General features: G+C 36.0%; 1 protein-coding gene across 1 annotated transcript; it reads right to left on the bottom strand.

Annotated features, from left to right (window-relative positions):
- Positions 1-2,178: 2,178 nt before the first annotated feature.
- Positions 2,179-16,782, bottom strand: LOC132176344 (pleiotropic drug resistance protein 3-like). The gene is made up of 22 exons (XM_088513094.1): positions 16,697-16,782; positions 12,758-12,842; positions 12,251-12,410; positions 12,078-12,154; positions 11,917-11,970; positions 11,721-11,811; positions 11,145-11,446; positions 10,787-11,068; positions 10,376-10,689; positions 10,121-10,281; positions 9,939-10,042; positions 9,701-9,854; positions 9,473-9,616; positions 9,283-9,356; positions 8,906-9,190; positions 7,938-8,228; positions 6,722-6,805; positions 4,883-5,016; positions 4,529-4,756; positions 3,630-3,801; positions 3,262-3,516; positions 2,179-2,676 (listed from the first exon to the last, which is right to left on the bottom strand). Exons 3-22 carry the CDS (start codon positions 12,309-12,311, stop codon positions 2,410-2,412), a joined length of 3,534 nt encoding a protein of 1,177 aa, XP_088369220.1. The 5' UTR covers positions 12,312-12,410; positions 12,758-12,842; positions 16,697-16,782; the 3' UTR covers positions 2,179-2,409.
- Between the last annotated feature and the right edge of the window lie 1,353 nt (positions 16,783-18,135).

Below are 18,135 nucleotides of genomic sequence, written 5' to 3'. Positions count from 1 at the left end.
CCTGACTGTGATTGACCAAATTTGTACACTTAACAGGTAAAATGGAAATACACAAATATTAAATGGAGTATTTCTTCTTAAATAAATGGGAAATTAAAATTAAATTTAAGTATTAAAGTTAAATTAAATGGACTATACCCTTTTAAGTAATCCAGCATTATGATCCAACACTTGTTTAACTTATCTTTACACTTAATAAAAAATAAAATAAAATAAAAACTTATCTTTACGCTTAATAAAAAATAAAATAAAATAAAAACTTATCTCTACAAAACTTTGTGTCTATTTCATCTATCATTTTCAACCTCATCTTCACACCATTTTTCTTTTTGGTGGTACCTTGTGTTTCCTAGTGTATAGGTGAACTTCACGAGGGATCCTACCCCTTAAACATTGCTTTACTTTTCAATAACAATGTTCTCACTAATCAACATATTATATGTTAAAAGTATATTATAATTAAATTTATCTTTCCCGCTTAAAATTTTAAAATAAGCGGTGAGCTGAGATTTTGAATTCAAACTTCACCATTTATCTCACATTTTAATAAAATAGTTCATATGTTGTTTGGTCCCATACATGAGGTAACAACGTTAAACTTTTAATTAAAGTGTTAAATTTAATTTTTTGAGATTAGTGATGATTTATCAATATATAGAAAATCTTTAAACCTATTGCTCCTTCGCTTAAATTAGCATAAAATTATTTTTTACAAAATTTAAATAAAAGTAGAATCCAACTAAGCCTTTTTTTTTTTTTTTTTGGTTGACTTTTGTAAAAGTTGGACTTGCTTTTAAAACAGACCAAAAAAAAAAAAAAAAGCCAAAAAGGGGAAAAGGAGGAAGAAGGATAGAATTATTTATTATTACCCATATTTTTGGATAAATATATTCACCCACATTTTATATTAGACAAGAACACAAAAAATTAACAAACAGCCTGAAACACTCAAAACTATTTTCGCATTATGTTATACCATAATAATTTGTTTTTTTTTAAAAAAAAAATTCCCACAAAAAGCATTAACAATTATCACATATATTTTTCACATTATGGCGACAGAAAAAGACAAGTAAAATTATATGATTATGTGAAAATGTTGATTTTCCATTGTTTCCTTGATGACCTCATAGACCCCACCTTCGGCTCTGGTGTTTCTTTACTTAGCTTTTGGGCTGTCGGTTTCAAACAGCCTTTTATTTGGTGGTTGGGCCAAGCCTGAGCACATTCTATTTAACACTTTTGTGGCCATCTGTCCATATCACCATCCACGACCATGCTTTTCACATTCTTATGATGACGTCGTTTTGATTACGAAAGCATCTTTTTTTTTTTTTTTTTTTTTTTTTTTTTTTTAAGTAATAACAGATTCAGGATTTTGGTTGAAAGAATGTTATTTTGTACGCTCATGTCATTCTTCTATTCTCATTTTTTTAAAATCAATCATTAAATCTGTAAAGGTTTCTTTATTTGAAAGAGTAGAAGTTAAATTACAGATAAATAACAATAAAGTTTAAGAATAAATTTTATATTTATTCCTAGTAAACATTATAGTAAAAGATTAAAAGTCGAGTTGTTAAAAGTAATATGACATACTAAATAATCTCTTTAAAGTGGATTATTATGTCATAAGAATGTCACAGACATATGCCAACTACACATTTATGGGCATGGTTGGGCTTACGATTAGAGTGTGAGATGCTGACAAATCATATTGGCATAGGTAACATTGGCCAATTCATTCACCTACCTATGGTTTTCTTTAGCAGTTGATGGCCATAATGAGCTGTTTTCTTCAACTAACTAAAAGTTTCTTTTTTCAGAGCAACACTATCAATAAAAGGATCGAGATAGGATGCAATTCAAAAAGTTTCACAGAGAGGCTTATCTGTTGGAATACTTTAATAATAGATATATTTTTTTTCCATGACATGTATCGATCAAGTATGAGAATGACAAACCTCCATTCATTTACAAGACAAGCTTTCTAATATCTGCTTGATGTCTTTTCGATAGATGCCCTGAATACATAAAAAAAATATTGTTTTGTGTGTTCAGAGACTAAAGAGACTATTACCCTAAATCATAATTTTCGCATATTGACCAAATGAAGTCTAATGGACCAACTTCACTCATATATAGGGTAAGAGTACAAGCTTCTTTATGTGTCCACAAAAATTGGCTCATCTTATTATGGGTCTAAATTAAACAAATTACTATGCCAGTCCATTCAAAAAGAATAAATACAATACTATCAGCTTCGGAAAAGTGGGTTCCAAATCCCAAACACTGTCTAGAGTAGGTTATGCACACAGGATCTAATAACTTTGGTTGCGAAAATCTTTCAAAATTCTAACATTATTGATAGCTTGTTCTGAATATGACAAAGAAGCAATTTTTAGCTTCTTTCTACCTCCCTTGAAAATTTAGTATCCCTATGCAGTAGGCAAACAAGGAAGCATAAACAACTGGATAAGCAGTGAGAACAAAAGCCACAAGTCCTAAACGATCATGTTGAAAGCCATAATAATCTTTAAGAAAGGAACCAACTGGCTTGAGCTCCCCAAAGATCAGTATCTCTTTCTTCATGTCTCCGTATTGTGAAGTCAGCAGGCCATTTAGGGACCATGATGTAGGGGAAATCCAATAGCACCACACCCACCATTTAGGAAATTTCTGCATGCATATATGAAATGTCTATAAATCCTAGCGAGTAATGCTAGATACTATAATATTTTTATCTTACAATTGTCTAACAATGTTGACATGACACTCCAAATCAACAATTGGATCTTGTTATTTAACAAGGATTAATCTAAGAGTTTCTAGGAAGTGTCATGTCGGGCTTGTTGGACAACTGTTGGATACAATTATAATATTTAGCATTTCTCAATGCAAACAGTATAAGAAGTCCGACCGTCGAACAACTTTCTTTAGAAACCCGTCCGGTAGGATGACTTGTCAGAGGATAGGTGCAAATTCTAAATGCCCAAGCAGACACATAGTAGGAGAGAAAGTGAAAGTGGTGTTACTGAAAGTTGATATCTACTGTTAAACTTGTGGGAAATATTCTGGAGGGCACATGCAGAAAATTTCGCCTTCGAACTTCCTGGCGGTTTTATACATGTTTAGGCAGTAGATGAAAAGGTACTAAACAGTCCATCTTGTGTCTCCACAATCCATTTAAAAATTCTATCTGTTTATAAGACTAAATCAGTATCCTATTTGACTACTTACAGAAGAAGAGTTAGAAGGATTTACCGGTCCTGGCAGTAGGAAGCCCGCAAAAAGGCTCAATACTGTGTAGACTGCAGTTGCCAATATGGAAGCTACTTTGATATTTGCGCTCACTGAAACTATCAGCATCCCAAGATATACAAAGTATAGAAGAGAACAGAATGTGGCATAGAAGTACCAAAAGACCTTGTAAGTTGACCAGTCGTACCCTATTGTTGGATATGTAATGGCCACATACAAAATTGTTTGCAGAAGCACGTAAGGTATATCAATGGCCACCTATAATATTTTTTAAAAATGCTACTGTTAGTAGTATTAAATATCATTAGACTAAGAACGGGTTTGTTACAAAAACGAGACTAGGGTTTTATTCGATAGCAGTAATGCCAAACCTGAGCAAATGAGTAAGCCTTTGAGGAGTACATTCCAGCAAATTTTTCACGATAGAGAACAGCACGTTCAGTTACCACATACGGTAGAACCGCTGAACAATTGTTTAGGCCCAAGAATAGTATAGAAACATACATTGATCCAAATATGTTGAACAAATCCTGCTCATTCTTTCTTCAAAAGAAAGAAACAGAAACAAAAAAGAAAGAAAAAAAAAAAAAGGAATTTAAATGCTTCTCTGGCCAGCCACTACAAAAATTGGAAACGGGAAGTTTAAATGATGGCCCCCAATCAACACAACAGAGTATAATCGTATGCAACTTGATGAAGAAAAGTTAAGCTATATTCTTTTTCTTTTCAAAATAAACTTTACTATGGGCATACCACCTAGAGATGGTTATGTGTTTTGAGCTTAAATATTACTCAAGTTTTCCATGCAGGGCTTCTAACTAGAATGGTCTGTGAATATGAAAATAATGTGATTTATGCTTGCATATATAAAATAACAACAAAATTTTATTCCATATATGAAACTTGTATTTTCTGTTTTCTTACCATGGAGTTATAAAGTTCATCGTTAGCATGTAATGACTGTGTTTGACATGATTCTCTAACCGGTTAAAGTAATGAAGGAAATAGAAAAGACAGCATCATGATGGTTTTCTACTTTTTGCCTCCTGACACGAATTTATTGATATGAATTGACATGAGAGAATTCTTTTTTCTGAATCTGAGTCTGCTAAAATGGGAGTTTCAAGAGCAATTGTTTAGGAAAATGTCTCAAAAATTTATTTTTTTCAGATAAACTGTTATCTCACTGCATACGTATATAAACATATGTATTTCAAGATTTCTTAAGATATCATTATCTCAATGCAAGCATATATGCATAGACACTTACATCTCCTTTCCTTTCTGCCAAAAGAGTGCCCCAAACAACAGTGCTGTAGCAATCATAAACAAGAATCGTGACAAGTTGTATTCAGGACTTCTCCAATAAGATAAGTGTTGTTTCCATAGGCATGCCATAAACTGCACCCAGCCACTTTGTGCAAAACGAGTGGGAAAGTGCAATTTTTTTGAGCCTGGCTGTGGTTCACTCAACTGTCTTACCAACTCGATAGTGTCACTATAATGTAAGAACAACCATATGATTGTGATTAGTTAGAAACCAAAGTAGACCAGGAAATTAATTCGACTATAAAAATTGCAACAAATTCGAGTTTTAAATGAATGTCAATAAATATATACTCACTGATGCAGAGATGACTCCTTATAAATTTGGGCAAAATCTAAACCAAGTTCTGCTTCTACTGAAGCAGAAGTAACATCTAACATCCATGTTGCTGGATTATAATTATTTTTGATCTTTGGCACACCAGATATTCCCTGTTGAACGGTAAATATATTGAAATCAATAATTTATAGCAACTTACATGTAGTGATTTATTTAATATTGTTGAAAGCGAAAAATGTAAAGAATTAAAGGAATGGTCATTAGTCAACCTGGACAAGCAATGTGTGACATAAATAAATATTAGGATCCCAAAAGAAGCGGTAAAATAACCCAATCACACTGGACACCAAGATTTAACGTGGTTTGGCTTAGCAAGTCTACATCCATAGGCGGAAAATGGAGTATAAACTGTGGCAGAATCAAAATCAAAAGCCTCAATACACCCAAATCTCACTTTCACACGAGAATTATTTCACCAAAGAGAAAATCTTTCCTAAATTTTTAAAGTTGCGAGTAGCACTACAAATTGTGAGAAACTGAAGTGAGCGTCACTATTTTCTCTTTCTCGCTATATTCACTCGCTGCACTTAAAAGCTCAAACAAATACACCAAAATCTTACCATCACACGAGAAAATCTTCTCTAAATTTTCAAAGCTGCATGCACACTACAAATTGTGAGAAACTGAAGTGAGTGGCACTATTTTCTCTTTGTCGCTATATTCACTCGTTGCACTTAAAAAGCTCAAAAAAAGGTTCCTTTTTAAAGGGCTCAATGCCAGCTAGCAAGACTCCTAATACAACTTATAGAGTATAATTTCATGTCAGCTAGGATTCTGTCAGCTAGCTATTCCAAAGCCAATTTGAAAAAGAGAGGTAGAAGTAGGCTGAACACAAGAGACAAAACCATGGGCCCACCGACTAACATGATGAAGGCCAATATAGTTTAGAGCAGGTATTGGCCGCTGCAGACTTTCTATGACACTCAATGGAAATTCATCTTTAGGACATGAATCATTTAAATTACGGAAGTCTACGCAGACTGATCTTAGGAGCCACCTATTTTCCTGAGATAGCACCAGACCATGGAGGGAGTTAAAAGCCAATTTAAAAAAGAGAAGTAGAAGTAGGCTGAAACACAAGAGTCAAAACCATAGGCCCACCAACTAACATGATGAAAATCAAGTCACACCTTTCATAACAAATCTCCACCTTGAATTGAATTGCATCAAGTCCTCAATACCCAAATCTTCTCATAACATCTCCAATACCCCCTAAGGGTAATCACAAACTACAAACACCAATCAAGTCAAAACAATGTCTAAACTTGAGAATCAAAACTAGCTTAGTCAACATGTCCGTTGAATTTTCCGCTGTGGCAATTTTCTTCACAATGATATCACCTATGTCACAATCTCCCGAAGAAAATGATATTTGACATCAATATGTTTGGTCCTCTCATGATACATTTGATTTTTGGTCAAATGTATTGTGCTCTGGCTATCACAAAGCACAACAATCTCATCACGCTGCAAACCCAGATCGCCAACCAGGCCTCTCAGCCAAATTGCATGTAATACACACAGCTGTCATAGCTACTTCTAGTGTAACCATGACCGATCATAAAACTGTCAAAGCGCTTGCACAACTGCCTCAAAGACTTTTCAGATGAATAAGCTTTATTAGAAGAGTAATAAATAATACATTACAGAACCAGAACACACATACTGCATCACAGGCAAACACCCACAACCAATAGAAAAGGAACAAGGAAACATGTCTACAGATAAAATAATGTTCATTAATGTTGCGACTAGAAATTTGATTGCTAGCTATGGTGCTAGAAGTATTGAACATACCTCAAAATATTCAATGATTTTACTTGAATGATGACCTAGCATTCCAGAGTAGATGATCTGTCCTCCTCTTTTCATTAGAATCAACTGCACCAAAGGGACAAATACTAAGTTGTATAATATCATCTAATAGCACTACTAAGAAGATTATAGGAAACTTTTTACGGTCAACCATATGTGCCTCAACTTGGGTGTTTTGTATCTTCATGAATTATGTGGGTGGTTAATATAGAAAATCCAAGTTAAGATAAGACTTTGGTGAAATGCCTAAAATTGTTAAGTTTATACTTTTGCACTGGGCTTCATTATAATAGAATCTCCAAATCATAGTCAAGAGATACTAAAGAGTGATGGATATTGTTACCATAGTTTGCTCATCCACGAGGAAGGGAAAACTGAAGAGCATGTTGCTTGAAAACGAGTAGGTCACATGATGCAAAGAATTGCTTATACAATAGACTCTTATTATCAACCTAAATGAATGCTAAGATGACAATAAAATCAGTTTTTCTTTACAGTGTTTTAGGTGACTAAATGTCAATAGAGTGAACTTTGCTGTGATGAGGATGTTAAAAAAAATGCATGGAGAAACCAGAAGAAAATCAAATCAAATAAGAAATACACTCATTGGGACTTGAATGTAGCAAGTACATGTGGCTAAATAAAAGGCATCGATATAACAAAAACTGATAAATGGACCCAGTAAGAAATAGCTTCATGGTGCAAGAAGAAAACCATAAAAAGCAGCAGAAATATTGAAATTATGTGGATTAAGGTAGTCAAGAATTACTTATTAATCTTTCAGTTAACTAATGTTATAGCTGTGGATAGCTGGGGTAATAATCTGTTTATCAACCCACAAATACTTTGGACAAGGCACGTTCGTGTGAATGGTATACCGTGAGCCTTTAATAGCTAGCACCAGGTAGATATGATTCTTTAGGTAGATTTAAGCACAGCAAAAAGCACATTTACTGTAACCATTTGATGGCTGAATGTTCCTTGTATTACAAATACCAACACTACGCTGCGTACATAAAACCACGTAGTATAATGAGCACCAGAAGAATGCAATAACTTATGATTTTATGGCCAGGAGACATTATCGAAATTCTTAGGAAATTATGGACAAAAAGATTTGTCAGTAGATTAATCTTATGATCCCAATATAATTTGGAATATGTTGTAATTTTCTCACAAAAGGCACTATTCGTACTACCTCATCGAAAGCCTCAAATATGCCAATGCTTGGTTGGTGGATGGTGCACACTGTTGTCCGTCCTGTAGCAACTACATTCTTCACTGCACGCATGACAATTGCAGCTGCTCTGGCATCTAAACCTGATGTAGGTTCATCCATAAATATTATTGAGGGATTGGAAACAAGCTCCACTGCAATTGTTAGCCTTTTTCGTTGTTCAGTAGAAAGGCCACTTTCCCCGGGAATGCCAACTATGGAATCTTTTATACCATCAAGTTCAATTGTTTCAAGGACTTCTTCTACAAATCTCTGCATGATAGGTATGTCGAGACTGCTATCAGTGCATTTTACTCTATTGGTGAAATCATATAATACCTCGTGTATATATAGCAGTATATTAATATACTCGAATAGAAATTTTGTTTTTCTAGTAAAATAAATAATTCTTTGTTTGTGCTATGTGCATCAATATTCAGGGCTTTTGTGCTTTTATCTAGACATGCTTTGGAGTTTCCCTACCACTCTCTTGTTTCTTCCGCATATTTTAAGTGAATTAAAGAAGTTGTTTTGGTTTATAAAAGTGCTACACACTATTGGGCACATGTCTCAATTCAAGTTTCTCAAAGTCAAATGTCACATTCCACGAGTCATGAGTGACCAAAGATTTGATGATTCACTCAGTAGACCCAATGAATGCCTTCTCTATTTGCTTATATTAACTATGACCCTTTTTTTATAAGTAATGTCATATCATAAAAAAAGCGTAGAGGGGCGCAACCCTCGTACACAGGGAGTCAATTTTAAAAGTCATAGTTTATTAACTATTACTTTTAAAATTGACTCAGATTGCTAAAAACTTTCATATCTTTTATGGTTTAATTTAGTTATGCTTGCAATTTTCAAAGTTTTGAGTCCTTAAAAACTGTTTGAAATTCTATGGGATAGTACTGTGGATAATTGTGCAGAGGAACTGGAGGATGTCATACATCTTTTGTGTCTGTATCAATCTCTGGTGGTAATCGCAACCAAGCTGAGTATGTCACTGATTCTTTCACAGTAATCTGAGGAGAATGTATATCATTTTGTTCACAGTAACCTGATATTCTTGCAAATGTTCTCTGGACTTTGGGGTATCCTCCTATTCTTATATCTCCTTCAATAATACCTCCAGTTTTCCTTCCAGAAAGGACATCCATGAGAGTTGTTTTCCCAGCTCCACTGACACCCATAAGTGCTGTGTTCTTCTGATTTAAACCCATCTCTCTCATTTCCTGTGCAAAAGGAATCAAGTGAACATGTAATCTCTTTTCTTTTGTACAAATAAAAAACAATAAAATGTAAATAATTAGTTGCACTTTATTACCGGAGGCGTATCAACATAGTATTGCATATCCTTAAATGCTATTGTCAGAGGCTCAAATGGCAGGACCAGCCTCCCTGCATAACCAACCACATTCTCTAGTATCATTGTATAACCAAACGTTATTCATCGTATCAAGAATCATATATCATTTTATTGTTAGCTAAGCCATTAGCTCACAGTTGTATCTGACCTAAATTACTTGTTTCTGCAGTAGCTTGGGGGAAAGTAGGTAGAGTTGATTGGTTATCCAGCTGTGTGCTACTATTGCAATCATCTCTTCCTTGTAGCTGAGAGAACCTTTTTTTGGAAATAATAGCTCGAATCATCTTTGGAGCTGTATTCATGACAGGCTTATTTGTGAATTGACAGAATTTAAACTTCAATCTTTATGCTTATTTATCCATTAAAACAAACTTACGTTTCAAGTAAGTTAAGGCTAAGACAAATCCAGTATCAAAAAGTATTGTGAACCCAAGCAATGCCACTAATGATATCCAATAGAAATAGCCATCAAAGTCTAAACCATGACTAGTAAGAACCTCCATCCCTATGGTCATGTTTCCCTTTGAAACCTGCAAAATGAGAATGAACTAAAGCTATTTAGAATTCCTTGTGAACTAGCATAGAAACAACATATGATGTCTTCTTCAAAGTACCTTTTGCCACCGTGGAGCAAGGAATTCATTTAGTGCTAGACCTATTTCCCCATAAGTCATGGGAGAAAGCCAGAAACCCCACTTTAACATGGGTGGTAAATAGGCTGCAAAGAAGCAAACTCTGTTAATAGTCTAGTTGGTATCTCTTAGAATCAAAGCAAAGAAATTATGGAGTCACCAACGTCGAGGAATAATGAAGCCTCCAAACAAGAAAATTATCATCAAGATGAAAGAACCATAAGTTGACGCAGCAAACATGGTCTGGGAAATTGAGGCAATAAAACGACACATGGACGTTGATGCTAGTTGCAGAGCAAACAGCAGAAGGAACTGTGAGAAGAACCTAAATCCATATACAGAAAATTAGTTTTAAAGCTTACAAAATAGAGATTTATTCTTCTAACATTTTGTTCAACTGGATTTTGAAAGGAACTTACCTTTCTACTTCAGGGCTATACTCAATAACATAGTAAGTCATTGCTGTCCAAAGTATTGACTCAACAAGAGATAATGGAATCTTTAGGATAGAGGCTGGAATAGAATAAGCCCACGCCGGATAGAGATAAAATGATCTTTGCTTGTAAACCACTGGCAGTCTAGTGACTGTAAAGGACAGCTCTGCAACTCCATTAGTCATGAGTCTGACAATTGTATAATACAAAGAGCCCAAAAAATAATTGGCACTGATTAAGTCCACAGTTGTATGAGTACGTATAAATATTGTCATTGCAATAAATGCAGTGACGACAAGCTGTGGAATAGGGAATTGGAAAACATGTTAGTTTGATGTGATTGCCAATATAACTGTAGAAGCACCAACCTAAGAGGTCAGGTGGGAAAATCATAACCTGCACTGTTTTGAACACATAGACAAACAAGTTCCGTTTCATGAGAAGTATCTCTCGGGCCATGCAAGCTTTGAACAATTCGCATTTTGTTAAAGAGTAAAAATTAAATGACAAGGAATCATCATGGCTACTAGATTTTTCATATGGTTTTGAGAGCTCATCATTTAAATTATGTCCTAAACAACTTGCTTTGAACATTCGAGAGAACGGATCCACTGAAACATAATCGTAGGGAAGGTCAGCATGGCACCAGTATTGTACTTGATCCTTCCTGGAGATTACCTGTAAATGTTTGAAATTAGAATATGAAGCAGTCAGGACTGATGTTGACAGGAGGAACAGAAAAATGTTTTCTCACCTCCTGAAGGAAGTCTGCAGCACCTTTTCTTTCTGGGCACTTGAAACCACAATCCTCAAAAAATTGAAGTACATGACAACGAGGACCATGGTATACTATTTTACCTTCTGCCATCAATATCAGTTCATCAAATAGATCAAACGTTTCAGGAGCTGGCTGAAGAAGGGAAATCAATGCAGTTGTATCAGTGATGTGCACCAATTGCTGAAGACAGGTAACTATCTGAAACGTTGTGGAGCTGTCTAATCCAGTCGATATTTCATCCATAAATAAAGCTTTTGTGGGACCCACAATCATCTCCCCTGCCAGGCAAGTAGCCACAAAAATCGTGGGTTGAAAATAATATATCTGCATGGGATTTTTTTTTTTCCTTTTCTCACTAGGGAACAGGATTTACAAATGTTATCTCATTTAAACTGCCAAACTAAAAGTTTTAGGAAAAGAAGAAGCTTTTATTGATTCTTTTCATGTTTGAGGAAATCTCTTTTGAACTTATAAATAGGGATGCACTTAGGACTGGCAGCATTTTATGCAAAAAATAATTAAGTAGGAATGTATCTATCTTTTATTAACAACCTGTTGTTAACCTTTTCTTCTGGCCACCAGAAATGCCTCTTGTCAATGCATCACCAACCATTTTGTCACTGCAGATATCCAGTCCAAGGATCTAAAAGGCCAAAATGTTATAATTTACAAATGGAGCTGGATAAAAACGTCTTCTTTGAAGTATTCCATTACGTACATTTTCAAGCTCAGCTTGAAGAAAAGTTACCTTTAAAACATAGTCTGTTTGGAGATTTTTTTTTTGTCCTTCAACTGATATTGCCTACAAGTATTATGTTACTTCTTAATATACCATCTAACATACTGCCGGGAAGTTTTACCAACTTATGATTTTTTTTTTGATAAGTAGTTTTACCAACTTATGATTACCTTCATATAGGTGTCAACATCTGGGTCAGGGACAATTCCTGCTTCTTTCTCTCTTCTACTTACTTCCCCCATGATATCTGCATAGGGAGAAATGGAAGTTAACTTCAGCTTACATTTATATGAGCATACAACTACCCAGGTAATGATTACATGGAGAAAACAAGGAACCTTACCAGCTCGGGTTCCAACGCCCTGACAGCGCGCAGAAAAGTCAATTATTTCCCTCACAGTCATCTCAGGTATGTGCAGGTCATATTGGCTTATGTAAGCTGATGTTTTCTGTGGAACAAACTCATCTAGCTTGTAACCATTATAAGAGATTTCCCCTGCAGCCTGAAGAAAGGAAAAGCTGACAATTACTGTAAAAATTGTGAAATAGAAATTCAATTAACTTGTAATCGTGTACTAATTTTTTATTTTTTTATTTTTTAAAGTAATCATGTACTAACTATAAATAAGATTAGTTTCCCATAGATTGTTAGTAACTAGAATTATGATTTGGATGATGCATCAATCTGCCTGCTCATCACGTTCTTTGTTTGTTCAAAGCATGTCCAGATGTAATTTCTTTGTGATTTTAAATTAAAGCACATAGGATATTAAACTGTTTAAGAATGAATTCATTCCTAGAATTGTACTGTTTTTAAGCTTGTCTACTATAGTGTTTTTTAAATACTCACATTGAGACTTTGGTCTAGCTTTCCTGCAAGAGCCAACAAGAAGGTCGTTTTCCCACAGCCTGGGGGACCAAAAAGAAGCGTAAGCCTGGATTCAAAGAGATATTCCATGAGTAAACGACTTTGGCCCCTATACCAAATATTTACACACCCCTATTTGCATAACTTGGTTGAATTGGATCAATTAGGATTAATTTTCACGCAAACTTTGTCTTTACCTCATACAAGAAACCCTGAACTCAGTCTAAAACAATACTAGCTTTACTACGGGCTTTATTTCTGTGTCAATAGCATTAAATTTTTATTAAACATGTCCACACTATATATTTACTGTCTAATTTACAAAATCGGTCTTATTACCTCAATATTATCAGCAGCTCAATTTATCCCCTGCCTTTGTTGTATGTAGTGAATTTTTTTCTTTTGATAAATAATGTTGTATAAATCAAAAGCGCAGAGGGGCGCAACCCATTTACACGGGGAGTATAAAAAGATAGCACCAAAGTAGAAAAAGAGAAGAGAAAGAGAAAATCAGAGAAGCCTATCACTAAAGGAGCTAACTAAGCAGCTGTCCAAGTGAAAAGAGTAAAGAAGAAAAAATGAATGAGCTCCTTTAAAGTCCTAGTGGAGTCATCAAAACATCTGGCATTTCTTTCGCTCCATAAGCACCACATAAGACATAAAAGAATCATCTTCCACACAACCGCACTTCTTGAACACCCTCCCGTCCACCAACTAGCATACAAATCCACCACCCTGCCAGGCATAATCCAATGCAGCCCAAACCGGCTAAAGATAGCGTGCCAGAGAGCACTAGCAACCTCGCAGTGAAGGAGTAAATGATCGACTGACTCACCGTTCTTTTTACACATGCGACACCACTCCACCACCACAATATTCCTCTTACGCAGATTATCGTGAATCAGGATTTTGCCATGAGCTGCAGTCCACCCGAAAAAAGCCACATGCGTAGGCACCTTGGTGCGCCAGATACTCTTCCAAGGAAACCCCTCGTGATCTGACTTGGTTAATTCCTTGTAGAACAACTTCACCTCAAACCTACCCTTTTTGGAATGGGACCAGCGAATACGATCCCTATTGCCATGAGAGACCTTACAAGAGTACAACTGAGCAAAAAAAGATAAGACCACATCCACTTCCCAATCCTAGACGAAACGAACAAAGATGACATTCCACTCTACAATCCCATTCCTCCAAGTAAAGTTATCCTTCACCCAGGCTTCTTTGTATCTCGCAACACTAAACAGAAAATTTCTAACTGTAAGAACATCATCTACAGAATCAAGCTCAAGCTCAACTCTATGCAATCTCTTCGAAGATAAACACCAATGGGATAAGAGTCAATCACCAACTGTTACGGATAGTGATAATGATAAAGGCTCGCATCAGCTGTTATCTTTGTAATATTAATCTCTAATCATTTTTTGTAATCCTAAACCATGCACTGTAACCTATCGTGTAATCTATCAAGCATAAATATACAAATTGAGTCTCAGCCAAGTGTGTGCGAGACATCATTTTGAAACCAAAATATGAGCAACTTCGATATGGTATCAGAGCTTTAGACCTTTGTCATCTTTCGTTCCATGGATTCCAACATTTCACACACCAGTGGCAGTGACAATGCCACTGTCCCTCCTTCACCCATTCCACTCACCAATCTGCAAGGCCTCCTTAATATCAAATTAACCCGCGATAACTATCTGTTATGGCGTGCACAGCTTATTCTTTAATTTCAAAGGCCAGTGTCTATTCGGTTATATTGATAGAAGTACACCATGTCCACCTCTTGTGATTGCTTCATCTCCCAGTTTAGTCACCTCCGCATTCTCCACATTTTCCAATCTGGTGTTCACTCATTGGTATGAACAAGACCAAATCATCCTCTCAGCTATTATTTCTTCCCTATTGGAGAATATTCTTGCTCATGTCGTCAACTGAGATGTCTGGCTTCACCAAGAGAAAATGTTTTGTTCCCATAGCCGTGCGAGAGTTCTGCACATCAAGTTCCAGTTGGCTAACTCGAGGAAAGCCAACCTCTCCATCACTGATTACTTCCAGAAGGTTAAATTGATGGCTGATACGCTTGTAGCTACTGGTCAACCATTGCATGATTCAGATATAATCTCACATTTATTGTTAGCCTCAGTTGCAATTACAACGCTCTAGTGACATCCATTACCACCTGTGTTGAGAAAATGTCTCTTGACGACGTTTACTCTCTCATCTATTGACACATGAGATGCACTTGGAACAGCAAATCACGCTTCTCGACTTCAGCAATGCTTCTGCCAATTCAACTATTAAAGGTTCAGTAAACAAAGGCCGTAATCAATGGTCTAACCACAACTCTCAAATAAGTGGAAATTCCTCTAGAGTTTCATAGCCACAAAGTGGACGTGGCAACTGTGGACGTGGTCCTTCACCTTCTTTTCCTTCTGGCCAAACCTCTTGGCTCGTTTGCCAATTTTGCAATTGGGTTGGTCATACTGCCATAACCTGTTATCGTAGGTTTGATCATGCCTTCCAAGTTGTCCAGCCTTCATCACACTTTAATGGCTTTGTTGTTGGCTCATCTATGGGTACACACAAGACCTGGTATCCTGACACTGGCTTCACGAATCATCTAAGAACAGAGTTTAGTAACCTAAATCTGCAGGCTGATAAGTACACTAGAATGGATAAATTTGTTTTGGCAATGGACAGGGTCTGCCAATTCTCCACACTGGTTTATCTAAATCCCTTCTCGTAATTCAGATTTTTACCTACATAATCTTTTACATGTTCCTTTAATTCATAAAAATCTTGTTTCTGTTAGTCAATTTACTAGGGATAAATATAACAATGTCTCCATTGAATTTCGACCCTTTTTTTTTTAAGGATCTTCTCACAAGGAATATCCTCCTTGAAGGGCAGACTAAAGGTGGACTCTACCTGTGGCTATACTCTTTGTCCAATTCATCATCCAAGGTGTGTCTGTTGATTGTTGGCATGATCACTTAGGTCATGCTACCCTTTGGATAGTTCGCTAAGTGATTTCAAATTTAGTCTTCCCACTTTGTCCAATAAAAGCTTTGTCTATTTGTCCTCCTTGTCAAATAGCCAAGAACCGTGGTCTTCATTTTTCTGTTTCTCAGTCTAAGGTTAATGTTCCTTTAGAACTTATTTTTAGAGATGTATGGGGCCTGCCCCTTTTACTTCTATTAATGGAAATAACTATTATGTCTCTTTTCTGGATTCTTTCAGTCACTTTACTTGGCTATTTCCCATGCGTTCCAAATTAGATGAATTTATCATTTTTCTTCATGTTCTAAAATTGGATGAACATCCATTTGAAAGAAAAATTAAATCTCTTCAGTGTGACTGGGGTGGTGAGTATAGGGGACTTCACATAGAGATAGATTATCACTTTTGCGCGATGAAGTTGCTTCAAAACAACTTCAAATGAAGTTTCTTTCTAGCAAAGATCAACTGGCAGATGTTTTAACTAAGCCACTGCTTTCGTCTCATTTCTCTACCATGGCATTCAATCTCAACGTGTAAGCCACGCGTGGCTTACAGTTGCGATTGAGGGAGCGTGTAAGAACATCATCAACCAAACCAAGCTCAAGCTCAACTCAATCCAAACTCTTTGAAGATAAAAAGAAATAGGATAAGAGCCAGTCCCAGAGTCAATCACCAATTAAGGATAGTGATAAGGATAAAGGATAGCGTCAGTTGTTATCTTTGTAATCTTAATGTCTAATCGTGAGCCATGCACGCAACCTATCATGTAATCTATCAAGCATAAATATACAAGGTGAGTCTTAGCCAAGTGTGTGCGAGTCATATATCATTTGGAAAACAAAATCTGAGCAACTCTGATACTAACCACATCAATTTTATGCTTTGTGCTATCCAACAAACATATATCTGGCTTACCTTGATGGTTTGATGATGCCACTGACATCTTTTAAGATGCTTAACTTGGCTTCTTGAGAGTTGCACCGTGTTACCTTCACAAAAACCTGCCCCAGACAGAAATTTTCAGTAAATTGGAAAGACAAAAATAATAGCTCTTTTTGCTGATGGCAGTGTTCCCATTAGATTTGCTTCACAATTCAGGATTTGAGCAGGAAAGCGGCCTGTTTATTCCTAGTATAAGACAGAGCAATGCCAACTTACTGACAACATACTCATGAGAGAGTTCCATAGCGTAGGAAGAGGCTTCCCTTGAACTATCTCGCACTAGGCATCCACACACAGATTCTTGTATCTCACTTCCACTGTAGGCAATTTTACGTTCACTCTACCAGGAAATTAAATCATTTGTTAAAACCCAAAAGGATACAAATTGAAACACAGCTTCAGATAATCAGTAATTGAGTCCATATATTCTTCCAAGAGCTAACAAAATCTGAAATACCTGTCTATCCTGTCTCTTAGTTTCTGCAGCAACCGGAGATTATCATGCTCAATGTGCTTGATGAGTTTATCAATGAACAGATGTTTATCAACTGCTCCAAGCTTGGTAACATCAATCACCTTCTTCCCATCAGATTCTTTTCCACTGCTTCCAGTATCATGATCAATATCAAGCACTGTGGTTCTGGTCCTTTCAGTGGTTGTTAGCTCCATTTGGGTCGATATTTTGGTTTTTGCTGGAGCAACATTACATTGAACTTGGCTATAATTATTGTAGACAAATTGTTGTAACTCTGAATATATACAAGAGGATTAGTGAGCTATAACTCATATGGCCTTAATGTACCATGAGCACTACCACATTCAAAGGAATTTCACTCACCAAAATACATAAAAGACTCTTTACATTATATCAATTACTGGGCATCAAGAAAATCAAATACTTTCCTTGCTCCACTTCTACTATTTTGTGTCTTTTGACTTCCAAAAAGACAAATTTCACTCATTCTTTGTCTGAGCACAACAATTAGTCAAAAGAGGGAAGCATGGACTTGACATCATTTCAGCTTTTGTATAAATGGAAACATAATGCATCTCCAACTTCAAATGCTTCCCAGTGCTCGTGACACAACTTTCCTCTTGTCTCTCAAATGCATTACACGTCGTGTGCACCAAAAGGTCCAAAATTTTCATCAACAACACCAAAATTACATATACTATCAAATTTACCGTTCAAATTGCTAGCAATACGGATAACAAATTGCTGTAAATCCAAATCCCGCATTGTCCAATCACCATCCTCAATTTGAGGAAAGATTTTACTGTTACACACCTTATCTCTAACCATTGGTTAATTTTTTTTTTTTTTTTTTTTTGAGATGAAAGGAAATGGAGCATTCCCTATACTCTAGCCTTGGCTACTCCTCTGCTTAAACTTTACTCTTCTTTCCCATTCA

The sequence above is a fragment of the Corylus avellana genome, chromosome 2 (assembly GCF_965113065.1).
Source record: "Corylus avellana chromosome 2, dhCorAvel1.hap1.2, whole genome shotgun sequence".
Taxonomy (NCBI): domain Eukaryota; kingdom Viridiplantae; phylum Streptophyta; class Magnoliopsida; order Fagales; family Betulaceae; genus Corylus; species Corylus avellana.
The sequence above is the reverse complement of the archived record's forward strand: the minus strand, read 5'-3'. Positions and strand labels throughout refer to the sequence as shown.

What these genes read in the sequence shown, in the direction of transcription:
- LOC132176344 (XM_088513094.1), bottom strand. Translation starts at nt 12,311, where the DNA reads ATGACTGTGAGGGAAATAATTGACTTTTCTGCGCGCTGTCAGGGCGTT. An exon ending in AGGCTTCATTATTCCTCGAC is followed by an intron (nt 10,043 to 10,120) that starts GTTGGTGACTCC and finishes GCTTCTTTGCAG; the next exon opens with CCTATTTACCACCCATGTTA. An exon ending in ACTATGTTGATACGCCTCCG is followed by an intron (nt 9,191 to 9,282) that starts GTAATAAAGTGC and finishes CCTTTTGCACAG; the next exon opens with GAAATGAGAGAGATGGGTTT.